Here is a 17,844-nt window from a genome sequence, read left to right as displayed (position 1 = left end):
GGCTTGTCTATCAACAACAATGAAACAACACAGATGACACGATTGAAATTCGTTTTTTTATTTAAAAAAAAAAACAAGACAATTAAACTAACATGGAAATAAAAAATACAAATAAAGACTGTTAACCAGTCTTTTGACTGGGTGTCCTTTCTCCATCTCCACTTCTCTTCCTTCTCCTCCTGTATTCACTCTGACATCCAGAGTTTGAAGGTGCGGTCGTAGGAGCAGGTGGCTATGAGTTGTCCGTCAGGTGACATGTCCACGCCCATCACCTTGCCCTCATGCCCCGCTAGCGTCTTTAGTGGCGACCAGCCAGGGTGGGTCCACACTTTGGCTGTGTTGTCATAGGCTCCCGACACCAGGAAGTGACCGTCGGTCGCTGGATAAGGGGACGGCATGAGAGGGAAGACAGGGTGAGTGTGGATGAGAGAGAGATGCAACCTGGTTCTTTCCAGAACCATCATTCTTGAGAACCTTGCCACATCCTGAGAATAAACATCTCTCTAGTTTGTAAATAAAAAGCCAACAATATGAAGCTGACAATGAGTGTTGCTGTGGACAGACCCAACAGTAGCTCTAAAACGGTCGCATAGAGATAGTTGTTGCATCTGCCTCAGTTACTTTAGGAGGTTATAACCAGTTATAACAGCACATTTTGAAGCTGTTGAACCTTCTCAGTCCTCCTACTGCCCCAATGCACCATATTCCCAACAAGCAACCAGGAACCCAGAGAGAGAAACACTGGGAGGAGAGAGAGAGAGATCATCTCAAACTCGCCAGAGAATCGAGCAGAGGAGAGAGGACTCACGCTGGAAGCAGACCGAGGACACCAGGTTCTGGTGGGCAGGGATGGTGTAGATGCACCTCCTCCTCCGCAGGTCCCACACTTTGACCGTGTTGTCTCCACTTCCTGTCGCCACGTTGAACCTGAAAAAAGAGCAGAAACGGCCTCAGCCATCACACGTGTACTCGGGTCGCTGCACCTCCAAAACAAAACCTCATCGTTGAGCGTCGACGACCGCCCGCGTCACATTTCCAGCGTATTCCGTCTTGGCGTACCCGTTGGGGGAGAAGTTAATGCTGTAGATCTCTTTGAGGTGACCCTCCAGGAACATGACACAGCGACCTGTCCTCAAGTCCCAGATCCTCCCAAAAGAATCCAGACCCCTAGGGAGAAAGAAGAAGCCAGAAAGTGAGATGGAGTGTATTCGACTGTAAACTGAGCCGTGCGTACGCGACCAGTCCCCATGCGGCGCACAACCGGGGGAGGCGGGCGCGGCCCAGTCTTACCCCGTCCCGGCCAGGGAGCCGTCGGGGTGGAAGTGCAGGTCGTGGACTCCTTTGCTGTGGCCCTCCTGGTGCAAGATCTCCTCCTGAGCCTCCAGGTCCCACAGACGCCACGAGTCGTCATAGCTTCAGGTAGGAGAGGACAGAAAAGGGGGGGGGGGGGCATTAGGACTTCAGCGTGGTTATTTGGGAGGGTCATGAGGGTGCAGCGGGTGGCATCTGCGTTCGCCCACCAGGTGGTCCCGAGGAAGCGTCCGGAAGGATGCCAGGTTACTCGCGCCACCCGCGCCGAGTGGCCCTCGATGTCAGCCACAGGCTCGTCGCTGGAGTGGAGAAAAGAGGTTACAATGGTTACGTGGGACACAAAACAAGCCGTCTGCTCGCCTCAATCCCAAGTACACAACACTCATGTCGACACACACACACACTTTCCCTCCCCTTGGCCTGAGTGATAGGAAGAGAATGAGAACTTCCATACAGAGTAAGACAGAGAAAGATATACAATGATTAAGTGGATAATAGTGGAAGGTCCAGGCTGGTATTGAGAACTTGCCACGTCCTGAGCTCAGACGTTCAGAATCAAAACAGCTCTCCAGTTGGTCTATAAAAAGCCAACATGAAGTCGATAACTGTGTTTCTGTGGACAGACCCAACAGTAGCTCTAAAACGGTCGCATAGAGACAGTTGTTGCATCTGCCTCAGTTTCTTTAGGAGGTTATAACCAGTTATAACAGCACATTTTGAAGCTGTTGAACCTTCTCAGTCCTCCTACGGCCCAATGCACCCTACCCCCAACAAGCAACCAGGAACCCAGAGAGAGAACCTAGAAGTGGAGAGAGAGGGAGTCGTACCTGTCCAGGCTCCACAGCTTGACAGAGCCGTCGACAGCACAAGACACCATGTTGACGTCAGAGTCCTCCAGGGACAGGGTGGCCTGGGGGTGGAAGCTGATGGCCCCAACGTTAGTGCTGTGGCCTGGGAGAGACAGGGCCAGCACACAGGAGGATTTGAAACACTTGTTACCATCACAACCGACAAGCTCAGATCTCAAAAAGGTACTCTAATCAATATATATCCTAACTCAACTGCCAGCCAGCGAAAGGGCGTCGGGGGAGGTACATAGAAGGTTGGAACTATTCTGGAACGGGTTCTTACCTCTGAGTGTTCTCACCAAGGTGCAGTCTGGGATGGACCACAGCTTACAAAGGCCACTCCTGAGGAAGGACATGGGAGAGACGGGCTCGGGGTTAGGACACAACAGGGGGATGTTTATTCAAGTCGATGTATGTCAAGTTCTCGGATCAGTATTCCGTATGCACAAGCAGTTCCGTTACCGCTCACCAGGATGCAGTCACCAGCATCTTAGAGTTGGGGCTGAACTGGCAGAAAGATATAGGTCTGTCATCACCAATCTGGCTGCAGAAATTATTTAGGTTCTGGGCAGAGAGAGACGGATGAGAGGGAGACAATCAGAAACAGGAAAATGGGACGAGATTGACTTGAATACATGTTGTTGGATGGAGAACCTACTCTCAGGTTCTTGTGCAGTTCCTGTTGCTTGACTGTTCGTGTGGATTCAGGAATCTCCTTGTGAGCTCGGGCAGCCTCTAACCTCTTCATAGCCCTGTACAAACAAACCTGTCATCCACAAACCTGCTGGTTTTCAATCATCAACAGAACCAGCAATCGTGTCAGCAGCACTGCAGCCCCCAATTGGACAATCCACAAGTCAATCACAATGTAGCTACCTAGGCAGAGAGTATTTGGCCAACCAAAGCCTGGCTTCCTTCAGCGTGTTCGGCCCCTCGTGGTACCACGTTTCCTGACGCTGAGAATAAAACACAAAATGGGGAGTCGTTGGTCAACCTTATTGAAAATACTTGTATGCATAAGGATGAAAACAGGAGGCCCCAAGGCTGGTACAATAATATCAACAGTTGGATAGAGGAGACTGAACCCTACCTCTTCTTGAGAACGTTTGGATTTGTCATCGTCTTTCTTTGATTTCTTCAGTGCATCTGGCCCTACTACTGAAAGAATATTCCTCAACCTGAAGATGAGGGAGAGAGAGAGAGGAGTGGGTCATCAAGCAGCTGATATATGCTGACGTTAGGGTCTAAGACTGAGGAGAGGTCCGTGACATTTACCTCTCTCTCCTCTCTGCTGGTCCTTCTCCAAAGATTATGATGGGCTCACCGAGAGCCCGCAGACAGGCTTTTACCTCGGCATCGTCCGTTGACACGGTGATCTGTCTGGCTCTCCTCCTGCGTTCAAACTCTGCTAGCACCTCCGACTGTCGCTCACTGACACGCTCCTCCAAGTCCATAGACTCACCTGTGAAAGATACACGAAGGTGAAAGACACAATAAATAAAGGTCAGACATCACAACTACATTAGAATGTTAAGACATGAAAAACATCAGGTAGACTATGAACACTATTAGAATGTTACACTTACCGCTTGAGATATTGATGTTGCCAGCTGCGATGCCAGCCTTGACGCCATCTTTCAGTTTCCCCGTGGTCTCCCTGCTTAACCGCTCTCTCTCCTTCTCCTCGAGACTGCCATAGAAGATCCGCGACTTCTTTACCAATGGGCCTTCGTCTTCGTCCGACATCCTGATCCCGTGCGCCTGGCTAATTTAGTTCCCAACCAATCTTGACCTGACGTGGAATTACCAATTCAGAATATTTAAACCCGCCAACAAGAACTAGCTAGTCGGAAAATGGAAATATGGATATGCTTATAGCTAGCTTCTAGTTAGGCTAACTTGAGAGCACGTTGGCAATATCGTTTACATCATCAAGCTAAAACCACAAGTCAAGTTGTGCAAAAAGTAACAACGCATACATAAACACAGTCTTTATCGTATATGTTTTGTTAAGGACGGGATTCCGTAAGAAATGACAAATGTATATGGCTAATATTAATACATAACCTACCCGCGTTGGCTTTGCGTCGAAACAGGATGAAGCCAGTTCAGTAAGGTATCTCATTTCCGGTTGATTTCATGCGTTTATTTCAAAATAAAGGCTACGAGACAACACCGAATTTGTACGTGAAAAGTAAACTTGTATTTGTTTTGCAAAAAATATGATAAATACACAGGATACAGTTGCATTTGCAAGATTATCCGGCTTTTCCTGTGTCTCCGAGAACGAGAAAAAAACACGTGCATTTTTGGAGCACAATGGACACAATTGTCCTAGTATGCGGCACAAACAATCAGACAATTATGCTCAACATGAAAAATAATGTTTTCAATGTAAAAAAATAATTATATATTTATCTATATATGTTTGTTTGTTTTTTCAAACATTTTTACAGTGACTTTCAGTGGCATGGAGTGAAACTGCTTTTTCTCAAATGAAACTACTTTTCCTCAAATGAAACTACTTTTCCCAGTAGTTCTTGGTGTATAACCTCTGACCTGGCATAGACTGGAGAAGTGTGCTCTATTTTTCTTGATAAACAACGCCTCGTAAGTTATGTAAGCCACATGTATATTTAGTTTTATAAGTTATCTTATTTAGTGTTTAGATAGTTTATTAATAACGTGGGTACATACACGTCATTATATTACGAATGTTTCTTTAGTGAATATGTATTGTTGCTCAAGTTAGCTAGCTAGCCTAAAGGCTAGCCTAACTAGCTAACCAAGGCGCTTAGCTAAGCGACGTTTACTAATCAGTGTGATTAGCCTACCATTTAGCTAGTTAGCTGACGTGTGTGTCAGTGTAGATGTCAAACATGATTAAACACTGTGTTCGTTTATTGTTAATTAAGGATCATGTCAAGACCGTTAACTGACTACTCTACAGGACTTACACTTCCCTCTGTTTTCCTGCCCTGACTTATACATTGCATTGGTCGAGTTAGCTGATACTAGGTAGCCTAGGTGGGAGGAGAAAGATTGATGCTGTAGATTCCTGGCCCAAAGTCATATAGAGAAGATAGAAGATGCTTCGCAGGAAGCCCACCCGCCTGGAGCTGAAGCTGGACGACACGGAGGAGTTTGAGAGTGTAAAGAAAGAGCTGGAGGTAGCCTAAGTAGCTTACAAGTTACACGTCCTTATTTATGTTATTGAACCAATGTCTGGGTGCATAGATGTATTCTGTACCGCCACATCTATCAACTCAATGATAAATTACAAACTCACGCCATAAACTATTTTTGTACAAATGCCGTTATAGATGATGACATGCAAAATGACATGCATTGGAGTCTAATGCTACACATGTCAAAATGAGCAAATGTCTAATGTTTTCTATGTACTGATTTTATCTGTCTCTCAGAGCCGAAAAAAACAGAAAGATGAAGTAGATGTTGTCGGTGTTGCTACGTCCAGCGAGATGGCAGGAGCAACGGGCGGAGGGGACATAAAGTCAAGGGAGCAGATGATTCATGAACGCATCGGCTATAAACCCCACCCAAAACCCAACACCTTGCCGTCTCTGTTTGGAAACCTGCAGTTTTAGAAACCATCCATTCGGGGATCTAAATGGATAAAACCAGGAGACAAAAACTCATGTTTGCCAGCATTGGTGTGAGTGTCACATCATGGCATGGATACTCCTGGAGACTTTTGTTCCAACACTATAGTCCCTTATTGAATTAGGGTCTTGTTTTAATGCCAGATAACTCATTTGTGAATCATCAGCAAAGTGAGGATTAGGCTACCTTTCTGTGGCCAGAACAAACACCATGTGAAAAAGTTGTCTGTGTGAAATGTTTGCTGTGTGGTGAAATTATTTTCGTACTGAATGGTATTTTGTACAATACACTTTTGTTTGATGGGTAAGAGAAAAAAATAGTATGTATCCTTCCTCAGAAATAAGATCGGTTACGACTACATCTTTTCTATAAGGACTACATCTCTCTTATAATAACTAATCAGTTACATGCAGGTAAGGGAATTTACATACATTCTCATGAAATACAGATCACATAATGGACAGGAGATAAACACACAAACTCCACCTTTTCTTGAATGCTACAATTTATTACCATTATCCATATTTTCTAGACGATTACAACAGTAAATAATGAGTTACTTTGATACAGAAATGTGTTTTGGACTGCACAAACAACCCTAGTAATGGCTGCACTATAGTGGCTGTGACATTCTACCTGCTGTTTGGCCTTTCTGCTTCATTGTATAACAGACCAGGGCTGTTCTTTATAAGCCTGGTAAGACCAGAATTAGTGCCACCATGTTTTGTTTCACATTGTCAAAACAAGACCAGAATGGTGTAACAGGTTGTAAAAAAAAAACAAAAAAAACACCTCCCATAACTCCCCAAAACAGCACTACTCAATGTCATTCAGGCAACAGATATAAACATTTCAAAAATAAAAAATATCAATGTAAACTAAACAAAAAAGTACTAAAAGCAACATCATTTTATTAGGTTCTTCATATTGACGTCCCAAAGATATCAAGTGTGTGTTGTAGTTTGAGGCCTAATGCAGGGATAGGTCACAAGGAGAACACTATTTCAAACTTGTCCAGCCTCCTACTTTCCCATAATCCGTTACTCGATTTTAGGATGTAAGCACCAATAGGGAAGCAGCATCCGAGATGACAGGATATGAATTGAAAGTGAAGTTGTGCGGAGCTCAAGTTGTAGTTAACCCTTTTTAAGTCAAGATTTTCAGACACCTACTCTGCTTAGACCATTTCCAGTCCATATAAATGAGTTAAAAAAAAACAAGAATATGATTAAAGACTTTGCCAGTAACAATTTAACATAAAAATCTCTCTAAAAAAAAAGGCCTTAACTGCAATTGTACACTGAACAATTAAACGATTGTTGTTGCAAGAGACACTAGCTCAACTATAAATTTGACATAACATTGAACATTTATAGAATTACAGTAATTGTGTTGTAGTTCTTTTTCATAAATACCTTCCAGAGGTAGAGGAGGGGAGGGTCTAAATTGTGCTGGGTCGAGTCGAAAGCCATTTGAAATAACTGAAGGGGTTTTCAGGAGATATCCATGATTAGACACTGCATGGCAGTGAGAATCATGAGGGTCCACATGATAATTTCAGGTCCATGCATCAACAGAATGCCACACAGGATTGGCACTTCCCAAATCCACCCACTGAGCCCTGACCCCAATGTACTTGAAGTGATCTGAGTTGGGGATTGGACAGCTAAGCAATATCTTGGCTGGATTCCAACCCTTCAATCTAAGGAGGATCTTTATATAACCAAAATATTTACACCTTTCAAAGCTCCCATTAGAATTCAGGCACATTGGAGACAGGGTTTACAGCTCGGTGTGGGAGCAGCCTTAACATTTAATCATCATCACTTGTCCATTAGAAAAACATCTTAAGTAGCGCTGGCACTTTTGTCAGTAGACCTATTTCGTCGCCACGTCTACAGTTGGCCTGTGTGTGTGTTACATGTTCCCTCATTTAAGGCAAAGGGTTTAGTAAGGCTCAGGTCGTACAGCCAGGGCTGCTGCACCTTCCCCTACACACAATCCACCAGTATGACCTCTGACACCAACGTGAGAAATCAGCAGATTGTCATATGGAAGGCAGGTGATGACCAGGAGTTTGTGACGACTCGGACGACCAGGAAAGGGAACAAGGATGTAGTTTGTGTGTGTGACCATATTACCCTACGGGCCAAACCTGTAAGGCTGAATGACATGTTGACGGGTGATTACTGGTCAATAACAAAAGAGCCTGGACTGTGCATGAATGGAAGCTAGTTGAGGAGGAAGATGTAGAGACTGAGACTGGGGAGGGAAGATCAAAAACATTGTATCACGGTGCAATGGCTGTTCTCTAATTCAAGGAGTCTTTGCTCTGTTCACAAAGCTGTTCGTGAATCACAGTGAAAGGACAAAGACCATTTGCCACAAATTTTGTCACGTTGAATAGTGTCAAAACATGTGGCCTCTCCATGACAAAAGTGTGTCCAAAAGTACAATATCCAACAATAATATACACATTTGGTTGGGGTGCCATGATGAGAATGGGGATTGAGTGGGAGAAGAATGTCAGTGTGTATTCGTGTGCATGTTGCGTAAGGGCGTGTGTGTGAGGGAAGGGGGTCGACCGAGACAGACAGGGGCAAACGTTTGTGTGTGTGTGTGTGTGGTGTGTTAGTGACAGTGTTCAGTGATGTCGACAACCACAGCTTTCTTCCAACTGAACAGGAAGTATCCGACCCCGGCACCTGCCGCCACGGCGATGCACAGGTACCCGTTGTAGGTCATGAACACCAGCATCAGGAAGTAGCTGACCACCACCTGGATGATGTGTAGCACCGTCTGCAGTAGGTGGGCAAGACTCAACATGCGCTGCCTGGAGGGGAATGAGGGAACGGGGCTAAAAATCATACATGGATGCTTTTTTTTTTTTTTTTACTAATAAACTAGAGGTTCGTTTTTTCGTCTGGTCTATGAATTTGGTATATTCCTACTCTATACCTTCACTTCACATTCAGTCAATCCCTAGCAGTCTGACCTTGCTCCAAGTAAACCATCAAACCTGTGTATTACTCTCATAGAATGCACTGTACTGGCTTCCATAAGACTAGCCTAACACCTCCTAGCAACCTAGTGCTTTGGATCCATCTGGCCTCTGCCTGGTTCCCCTGGTTCTGTTTCTGTGTATGCTCCAGGGAGATGCAGACTGGTTATACCCACCCCACGGTCTTGTGCGTTTCCATGAGCATGGTTCCATCTCCTCCAGGCACAGGCATGGAGTTGTAGCGCACGTTCACCTGGTTCCTCCTCAGGAGGAACTCCCGGCCAATCTTCAGGCCCTCGTACAGCACGGCCATGAGGAACACGCCGATGCACGCCCCCACCATCTCTGATGGAGGGGCGGGGGAGGAGACAGAGAGAGAGGAGGGGAGACGTTAGTTTGGCTCTGTTGGGTTACAGAAGACCCCCCTCCTGGGGAATGAAGAGTTCATCTTTGTGCCTCTCACCTCCGACGCTGTTGATGACTAGTCCAGAGAACAGCAACTCCACGTTAGTGAAGCCAAAGTAGAAGGTCATCTGCTGCTCGGCACAGTGCAAATACACAGAAGAAAACTCATGTTTGACACATTTTTATGCAATTGAATTGATTGATCCATTCATGGAGAATAACTAGCTTGTTGCTATTCGTGGCCCAAGTTTTCCCACACAAGCTTAAGTCTTTAACACAGTTCAGGAGCTTCCACCTTCGGCAGGCCTTTCATCAGAGCGAGATTTGGTAATGTGGGGTGAGGGAGGGTGTAGCTGGTGTCTCACCATCATCATGTGGCCGCCCCCCTCTCCTCCACACTTGTGCCCCCCTGGGTGCATGTCGTGGGTGCTCACGGTGTCCGGAAGCATGGTGTTGGGGGCGGGGTGCATGTGGTGGCTATGGTCATCTGACATGTTTATCTCTGGTCAGCGCTCAGGGCTATGGCAGTCCCAGGAAGTAAAGGAAGAAGACAAAACAGGATTAAAGCTTTGGCATGACACCAAGCGCATGCACTGAATTTTGCATTACACAAAGAGCTTAAGTCTGCATTTCGGAGGATCTATTGAACAACAGCGACATCTTTTGTCATGATCTTCAAGATGTAAAGAACAAAATAGCTTCTTTTTTTTTTAATTATCTGTAAAAACATTCCGAGCTGTCGTATAACCTTTCATCAGAGCTTGATCTGTCACACCTGCCAATTTCACGTAGCCTTTGTCATTGTTGTCGGAATGTAGGCATGAGGTTCAATATGTTACAGAGCCAGAAATACAAGGTTTGGCATTTAGTTATTGCAATGCCGTAACAACCGAGGCTCTCTGAAGCAGAGAGGAAAGCCAACCGACCTAAACAAACACCAAGCCCCTCAGACTGTTTCTCCTGTTTTCACCAAGTTACCATGAGTCAGTTACTGTGGTACTCTTGATTGGCAGGTGTAGTCTGTGAGTACTAATGACTGCAGCCTTGGTGAGGTCATGTCGACTTCAGGGCAGGACGGGGCAGGGTGGCACAACACCATGTAGTGTGTTTTGAAGCCGGGGGAGAATCCAAACACAACACTCAGAGATTCTCCCAATTATCAATAAAGTTTCAATATGGTTACCCGGGACTCAGGACATCCCAGTAGCAGGTAACCAGAGTAACCTTTCCCATAGCAACGTGGCTCTTGCAGTGCCAGTCTGTAATTCTGTAATCCACCGTCATTTAGCATTAGACCAGCCTACTAGTTGATTAAGACGAGCAGCACAGATTATAAAGTTAATACTGTAATTAAACAAGCTAATAAGTCAAAGGTGCCAAGTGTTACAAGGCAGATGGCGTTACGGTTTGGGCCAGGTGGTTCACCCAAACGAACCCTTAATGAATCATGTAGAATAAGAAGAGGAATGCTGATGTAGATCACTGGAACACACACATCTGAATTGTCTGTTTAGATGTTACGTATCACAGTTTACCATAGAAAGAATAACACTCACAAAGACGATATAAATATAAATACTGGTGTTTGTTTTTATTTTTGATCTAGCATAAACTTCAACTAGCATAAACTACACATTCAGCATATTCCCAAAGTCAAGTGTTGACCTGGCAAGCGACAACAGAAACCCTTTATATCACAGGCCTAAACCATGTTGACCGCTCTTCCTCTTGTTATATGATTTACTTTAGCAAATAAAACACCAGAATAGAAAGCCCAGCCAACTACAGGCACAGACAGTCTTTACAACTCTGTTGAAGGTGCGGACTGGCAGCGATGATAATAGACCCTCTCACGTTGCTGCTTTCACACCTGACAACATAATGAGTTAGCTGGTTCTCCTGGTTTGGACTATCCACGTCTACTCAAGATAAGCCCTAAAACAACGTGTCTACTTTCACATGTGATCTGGAAGTGAGACCAGACCCGGGCTGATCCCTGCACTCCCCATTCAGAGCACTTCCCTTCCGTTTCTCTACAAAGGGCAGTCAGGGCACCTTTTTTTTTGCTTACGTCATCTGGAGCTCATCACACTGGAGGTGCCCTGTCGCTAGGGGTGGCATTGACATCAGCTTTAGCCGCTGCTTCAGAGAGAGAAATCAACTAGAAGAACTGTTATTGGCCACTCCATGTTTACCAGGAGCCCCCCCCCCCCCAACTAATCAAATGGTCAAGCCTCCTCTGGCAATGGGTGTACTGAATGGCATTAATAATCTAATCATTGCCTCCTTTAAAACATCAGTGTCAATCACTTAGAGTCTGACCTTTTCTTGCAAAGATCAGGGAGCACCCAGAGGCAGTGATCACATCAACAGAGACAGTAAACAGACAAGACAGACGGAGATTAGCCATTGTTAACATACCTTAAAATCACATTATTGTAGCTCTGTTTTGTGCTCACTGTCCTGGCAGAGTATCCAGGGGCTGTCACACAGATTTGGTAATACAATAAGAAGCTACCCTCCCGCAGGACATGTCAAGGTCAACATGGAGCTGAATTGAACTTTCCCCCAAATGAACCAGGTTGAAACAGATGACCTCACACAACCAAATGGACGAGGGCGCAAATGGCCGTCCTGTGTGAACAAGTCCAACACAACAATCCCCCCCGCCTCGGGAGAATAAATAAACGGGGCAAGCCCAACGTCCCCCGTGAACTCGGACCGTTGAGACAGCAGGTCCTTGGTCTACTGCGCGCTACGAGCTGGCCTCAGGGGCTTTGTGAGACTTCACAGGGCTTCAATGCCACCGCATCTACACGGGAGATTCGGAAGCCATTGTGAAATGTCCCTTTACGTCCGCTACAATAATAAACCTGAAGACTCAGATCTCCTACAGTACCGCTGCAAGTCCTGCACAACCATACCAACACCAGTGAACAGAATTCTATAGACGTGGTTTGTATTTGACACAGTAAAATGCATGACTAAGACTAAACTTGCTATACTATGTTGAAAAACATAGAACACCAAGTTCAAAGTTGAACTGAATCATCATCAGAGGATAGTTGAAACACACCGCCGAACAATGCTGACGAACAGTTAGCTACAGCTGAATGTTTAATAGTCAACACCCTTAACCTCAACCACATTAAAAGAACTGGGATGGATCTGACAACATGTTTGTAACTATGGAGGTACATGTCATCCAGGCTATGGCAACAGAGTTTATTGTATCCACATTCTATATTCAATAGAAAATAATCTAAACTTACCGGAATGTTTCAGCGGGTTCACAGGCTCAGTTACAGTGCAACAACAAAGTACTTGTCAATGTTTAGTGGTGCAACTGTGTGTGTTTGTGTGCGTGTGTGTCTGTTCATGCAGATGTGTGGTGCCTATGTTTCTAAGTGTGGAAGAGTGCTCACCCTGCTAGACGCCAGTGGGAACATAGATGTGTGATCACACCAATGCACTAAGCTGCCCTCTCATGACTTGCTTCTCTCATGTGACCAATCTCCCATTTCCTCAGAGGATCAGGCCAATCACAGGCCTCGGCAACCTCCCTGCCGAGAAGGTACATTGAATCTCATTCGTCGCTTCCTCTTAACTTTCTCTCCCCAAATAAGACTGATCTCTAACATGCTTGTCCTTTGGGAAAACCTGTCCTTTGACCAGACCAAGGCTATCTAGGCAAATAAAACACAAGATGTTTAAATTAAATTCTGCGAATCATAATGATACCAAAAGCCAAATCTATATCCAGTCGCCAAAAACTATATAATATTTTATATACAATTAGTAGCCTTGCTAACTTATTTCTTATGCCTGCATTTATCCAGGTAACTGTTAATTATTATGGTTGTTTATTGCATTTTAACAAGAAGACCTTTAAGCCACAGATAAAAGATAAACCTTGAGGGCTAGATGTAGACAGACTGCAATGTACCGAGCAGACAGCCTATGAAGACATCACTTTTCTCTTATGTCACTTTGACCTGCCCTTTTGGACAACTTTTTAGACGCCTTTTAAGTTACTGGAAATCCTCATCCACCTAACATCCAAGACGTGAGAGGTTGACGTGGCATATACGTGACGTTGGGATAAAAATCTTACATACAGGATTATATCATCAAATGTAGTACAACATCAATGGCCTAATGATACTGTATTCCCACTAATGATAGGAAGTGCCAAACAGCAAGATGAAGGAGTCAGCGGTGAAAGAATCAGAACAGCAGTTCAAATTTGCAGTAAAGCGGAAAATGCGCAAAACACAATTAACTAGAAAAACATTCCAGTATTGCTCAAACAAGACAAACATGACTATGTACAAGGTTATCTAGTCTAGAAGGTAAACAACCATTCACTCAATAGACTTTAGTGTGAATTACATCAGTAAATTGTGTGTTTGTGCGTGGTGAGTCAAGAGCTTCTGATCTTTATTTTTTCAGTATCATCCCAAAATTAAGTTGAATGACACGACAACCCATGAGGGGACATAAGTCAAAGTAAAACACTATTGCTTTCCCGTGATTATGGTGTTATTGTGATACGAGTTCACTAAATACTTAATTCATTAAATGGTCAAAACCGTCCCCAACCTGTCCTTGACCCGAGAACTTACAAAGCCTTAACTTATCTAAAGATTGTTGTTCTTATCAGATAAGTTCACCAACATAAAGATACATTATCAACTTTGACATGAATGACCCTAACTGGCAACACGTAGCCTACTTCATAAAAGGAGGCTTTTAACTTTTTTTTAAAACTAAAATAAATACCTAATTGAGTCCTAAAATCGTAACTATTTCAGTTCCAGGAAAATGTTACTATGCCTCACCTGTCTAATTTTATGTTTGTCCGCTATTAATCCTACTCTGACAGCCGCTTGCCAAGGAAACACAAGGTCCAGTCACGTAGCATAGCGGCCAGAGGCAGGGGGCCAACTAACGATAAAAGCCGGGCCGACAACAGTCTGACCCGGTTTGGATATTGTCACCCCAACCCTGCGCCTCATCAAACAAAAGAGCCCTGTTCCTCTTACCCACTCAGACATTCCTTTCTTTCATATCACACAATAACAATGGGATGTAGTGATGACCTTGTTTGGTTCCCTGATATTGGTAACAGTCAGACCCCAAAAGTGTCCCTAAATGATGCAACATCGAAGTTGGGCTAGGTTCACAGTAGTATTCATGTCTGTGTGATGGATGAAACCAAAACTGATTTTTAAACCTAACTATTTTCCTTTTCCCCTTTCCTACTAGCTTCAATCTTGCTTCTGACGGCCATAAGATACTTTATACGTGAGATGAGGGGTCATGTGCTGAACTACACGAGTTACAGTTATGGAAGAGTATTTCAAAGCTGCTAGCTAGCTCGGCTATCCTGTACAATCAGTCTCGTAAAGCTGGCTTCAGAGGTCAAAGACAGAGTGAGCGATGGAGGAAGGCTCCAGATATGCATAAGCATGCTTACCTCACAACATTTAGCAAATAAGGTTCTTGATTTTTCGTTGATAACGATATCTCGCTATCTAACAATCATCAACAATATGCTAAAGAAAACTTTAAGATTCAAATATCTACCGACTGCAAGCCGACAAGGGTCTAAGTGAGCTGGCGTTTTCCCTTTAGTCTGACGTTTTAGTAGACGTAAATCGCCGCGGCCAATCAGAGACGCTCTTCTCCCCGTCGACGCTTCTCGGCTCCTCCCCCAAATTCCAATTTTCATTGAGGATGTATTACAACTTGACGCCTCAACGCGCCGCTGTTGGTGTGAGTACCCCATTTTGTATCATCATTTCCGCCGCCACATGGGCATCTACAACTTCAATATATACCCAAAATCAATAGAACATGATGAACATGAACATATTTTAATATAACTGATTCTAGTGATAAACAACGACTCACAATGTATTCGATATTTAGTATAGACCTACTCCCCTATACTTTGTATTGTGTAATTATGTCTAAACGTTAATAATAATGTATCTGCATCATAGCGCATCCACATGTCAAGTTCAGAGAATGTAATAATAACAAACAATGCCGTCATTTGTTTTGAGAGGTAATACGTAGACGTATGGAATTTTAGAATTAGAAATATTCTTAATTGCACACACTACACAGAAGGTGTTGCTTTCCACCAAAACATTTAATTCCAGTATCTTGTTTCAATTTGTGAATGTTCCCTATTCATACAGGACCATACAGCCAAAGGATGGACAGGGAAAACAAATGGACAGCAGGTAAATGGTAACTACTGTGTTTCTGTCTCCACAAATATAACAACAAAGACATGTGCATCAGATATAAATAAACATCACATTGCATAGCAAGACACACACACACAGTCACAAACACACACATTAACTTTCACAGAAATGGTCTTAATGATTCTGCCAGCAAATAAGAATGAACCACAGAGACAAAGACACTGCACCGTATCCAAAACTAAACTATCACCATTGAATGTGTTGAAACAATCATACTATAATCTTTACTTCAATCATACTATATTCTTTACATCTGTCTGACTGAACTGTGGGTGTCACTTTATCTCATTATATAATATACAGATTATAATAATAGTGTTGATGAAAGTGAATTTATCAATACAAGAGAGATAACATCAAATGGAGGAATGTGAAGGTAGATTATCATATAACATACTATGGTGCGTATGGATATTGTGATCCGGTGCAAGGTGTGTCTGCCTCTGTTCAGTTTTTCCTTAGTTTAAGGGTTTAATGATAAACAGAAAGTAGCGGGGGGGAGGAGGGTGGGGGAGTCTAGCCAGCGAAACGGTAGTTGGCATGGATCTCTGGCTTGATTTCACACACCATCTTCAGCAGGTTGCCCAGTACAGCCTCCCTGTTTTGCTGGTAGCTACTCTGGATGCAAGCCATCTTATCCACGGTCTCTTTGTCCACCTCCACAGCCGAGTTACCATGGGAACCAAGAGCCTATCAGAGTGCAAGATGATGCAGAGGGAGGTTAGTCTGTCACCTTGTAAGATATTAATTAATTAATTAGAATTTATCACAGCCCCTTCAAATGCGCAATATGAATGTGGATGCAATATAAGCATTGTTATACCCTGTCCTAAGCTCCTTTTACAAATATAATGACTAGTGCAATAGTGCAATGACTCACTGCTGCCTCCTTGGTCTTGAATTCCTTCTCCCTCTGCAGGCGATACTGCTCTATCTCAGCCTGAGCTTCTTCCTTTGCCTGCTTCAGACGGCGATTCTTGCCTGATAAAAAAAAACATACATGGACACAATGCAGTCAGGGAACATGAAAAACATGAGTGCGCTGAATAGTTTATGGTCGTTAGGACATGTAAACTAACAATGAAATTATTTCCAGACTAAGTTTACTAAGTGCACTTGAACAGCCCTTTTTATGGCTGTCCACAAAATGTCACAATGGGCATGATTTTTGTTCACAAATGTCAACACTTGACATCTAATCAAAAACCACTTATTTAATGGGAAATAAAAAGGGAAGTGAGGAAGGTACATACTAGTTATACTAGACTAGTCTGCAACGTTGAAAGACATGGGGGTAGGAAAGAAATAAGGAACTTGTTTTTTATAAGTGACTCAATGTCATGGTACTGTCGAAAAAAATGCATTATGGAAGAGTGAAAAACCGACTAGCATGTTTACCTTAAATTGATTAATTTCTACCAGAGTGAGGCACTGCCGTCTATTCATTTGTTTCAAACACGACACAGATAATTGCGAGATAGAATCCAGACTGGATTCTGAGAGATGAGGGGCAATGTAGAGGCCAAACTGACACGACTACGCCAGATTCCTGTTATTTTAAGCCTATAGCACCGTCTAATTTTGCATTACCTTTGTTAGCAAAATGTGGAAATGTTCATATTAAATTACAAATGGTAGCTAACAGAGTCAGTCATAGCTCTACGCTATTTGAGGTAGTTATTATAGCTAAGATCGATCAAGTGGATAATACCGAAGATGTCCTTCCTCCCTGCCAAATATTGGGACAGATTCAATACAACTTTGAATAGAAGATGATCAAGTATTACTAAATTACTATTTAGTATGGCAGAAAATTAAGCTAGCGCCAATTAGAGTGACGTTTCAAGATACAGTCAGTGAGGCCCAGCGGCCTCTCTCTACTCCTCTACAAGCTAGCTGAAGCTTGTCGTTAGCCATTCACTGACAGCTAGTTTCAACTTACGTTTGCGAGCTTCGGCCACCTTTTCCGCAGCACGTTTTTCTGCTTGCAAGAGCTGTTGAATTCCTTGGGACTGACTCGCCATTATTGGGTTCGTTAAAATATGTCGGCGAAGAGGAAAAAATTGGTGGTTTTAACAGATGATGTTGTGTTTGCAGCGAAGGTCGAGGAATTGACTGCAGTCAGCTGACAGCGCGTCACGTCGATGTCACGCTCACACCATGTGATTGGGAAAATTGGTTGGGTACACTTGTTTTGTGAACCAATGTGTCCCAGCTGCGTATTCTATTATCAGATAGCAATTCTATTATGTGTGCTTGCGTCCCAAAATCTCCAAATAGCAGTGGTGAGTATGGCTCAGTCCCATTATTTCAATCACCCCATTAGAAAACATTTGTAAGATAGCGAATAGAGAGACCAACTGCATTTCAGCTT

General features: G+C 43.7%; 4 protein-coding genes and 2 non-coding genes across 11 annotated transcripts; 1 reads left to right on the top strand and 5 right to left on the bottom strand.

The window, feature by feature from the left end:
• Positions 1-37: 37 nt before the first annotated feature.
• On the bottom strand, positions 38-4,365 carry prpf4 (pre-mRNA splicing tri-snRNP complex factor PRPF4). Its single transcript, XM_084686752.1, has 14 exons — positions 4,231-4,365; positions 3,746-3,951; positions 3,435-3,621; positions 3,250-3,337; positions 3,036-3,115; positions 2,818-2,911; positions 2,629-2,723; positions 2,443-2,501; positions 2,139-2,262; positions 1,521-1,610; positions 1,291-1,413; positions 1,060-1,167; positions 809-927; positions 38-379 (listed from the first exon to the last, which is right to left on the bottom strand). Exons 2-14 carry the CDS (start codon positions 3,903-3,905, stop codon positions 186-188), a joined length of 1,521 nt encoding a protein of 506 aa, XP_084542878.1. The 5' UTR covers positions 3,906-3,951; positions 4,231-4,365; the 3' UTR covers positions 38-185.
• On the bottom strand, positions 550-685 carry LOC146236152 (small nucleolar RNA SNORA47). Its single transcript, XR_014741141.1, has one exon. It is a non-coding gene; the product is annotated as a small nucleolar RNA SNORA47 (small nucleolar RNA).
• Positions 1,922-2,057, bottom strand: LOC146236151 (small nucleolar RNA SNORA47). The gene has a single exon (XR_014741142.1). It is a non-coding gene; the product is annotated as a small nucleolar RNA SNORA47 (small nucleolar RNA).
• Positions 4,366-4,615: 250 nt separating the features above from the next.
• cdc26 (cell division cycle 26 homolog) lies at positions 4,616-6,673 on the top strand. 2 transcript variants are annotated; one of them, XM_084686758.1, is made up of 3 exons: positions 4,616-4,769; positions 5,168-5,329; positions 5,585-6,673. In XM_084686758.1, the coding sequence occupies exons 2-3, from the start codon at positions 5,249-5,251 to the stop codon at positions 5,765-5,767; spliced, it is 264 nt and encodes an 87-aa protein (XP_084542884.1). In that variant the 5' UTR covers positions 4,616-4,769; positions 5,168-5,248; the 3' UTR covers positions 5,768-6,673. The 2 variants fall into 2 exon arrangements, with proteins under 2 accessions (XP_084542884.1, XP_084542885.1); XM_084686759.1 differs by having other exon boundaries at positions 4,627-4,778.
• On the bottom strand, positions 6,271-14,822 carry slc31a1 (solute carrier family 31 member 1). Of its 5 annotated transcripts, none has more exons than XM_084686753.1 (5): positions 14,669-14,822; positions 9,555-9,708; positions 9,248-9,320; positions 8,961-9,129; positions 6,271-8,616 (listed from the first exon to the last, which is right to left on the bottom strand). In XM_084686753.1, the coding sequence occupies exons 2-5, from the start codon at positions 9,681-9,683 to the stop codon at positions 8,415-8,417; spliced, it is 573 nt and encodes a 190-aa protein (XP_084542879.1). In that variant the 5' UTR covers positions 9,684-9,708; positions 14,669-14,822; the 3' UTR covers positions 6,271-8,414. The 5 variants fall into 5 exon arrangements, with proteins under 5 accessions (XP_084542879.1, XP_084542883.1, XP_084542882.1 ...); XM_084686757.1 differs by having other exon boundaries at positions 9,248-9,317; XM_084686756.1 differs by lacking the exon at positions 14,669-14,822 and adding an exon at positions 14,031-14,134.
• Positions 14,823-15,330: 508 nt separating this feature from the next.
• atp6v1g1 (ATPase H+ transporting V1 subunit G1) lies at positions 15,331-17,611 on the bottom strand. Its single transcript, XM_084688030.1, has 3 exons — positions 17,413-17,611; positions 16,351-16,451; positions 15,331-16,160 (listed from the first exon to the last, which is right to left on the bottom strand). The coding sequence occupies exons 1-3, from the start codon at positions 17,492-17,494 to the stop codon at positions 15,987-15,989; spliced, it is 357 nt and encodes a 118-aa protein (XP_084544156.1). The 5' UTR covers positions 17,495-17,611; the 3' UTR covers positions 15,331-15,986.
• Positions 17,612-17,844: the final 233 nt, after the last annotated feature.

The sequence above is a fragment of the Hypomesus nipponensis genome, chromosome 22 (genome assembly GCF_054491055.1).
Source record: "Hypomesus nipponensis isolate SF chromosome 22, ASM5449105v1, whole genome shotgun sequence".
Lineage (NCBI taxonomy): Eukaryota > Metazoa > Chordata > Actinopteri > Osmeriformes > Osmeridae > Hypomesus > Hypomesus nipponensis.
This window is presented reverse-complemented; position numbering and strand designations above follow the sequence as displayed.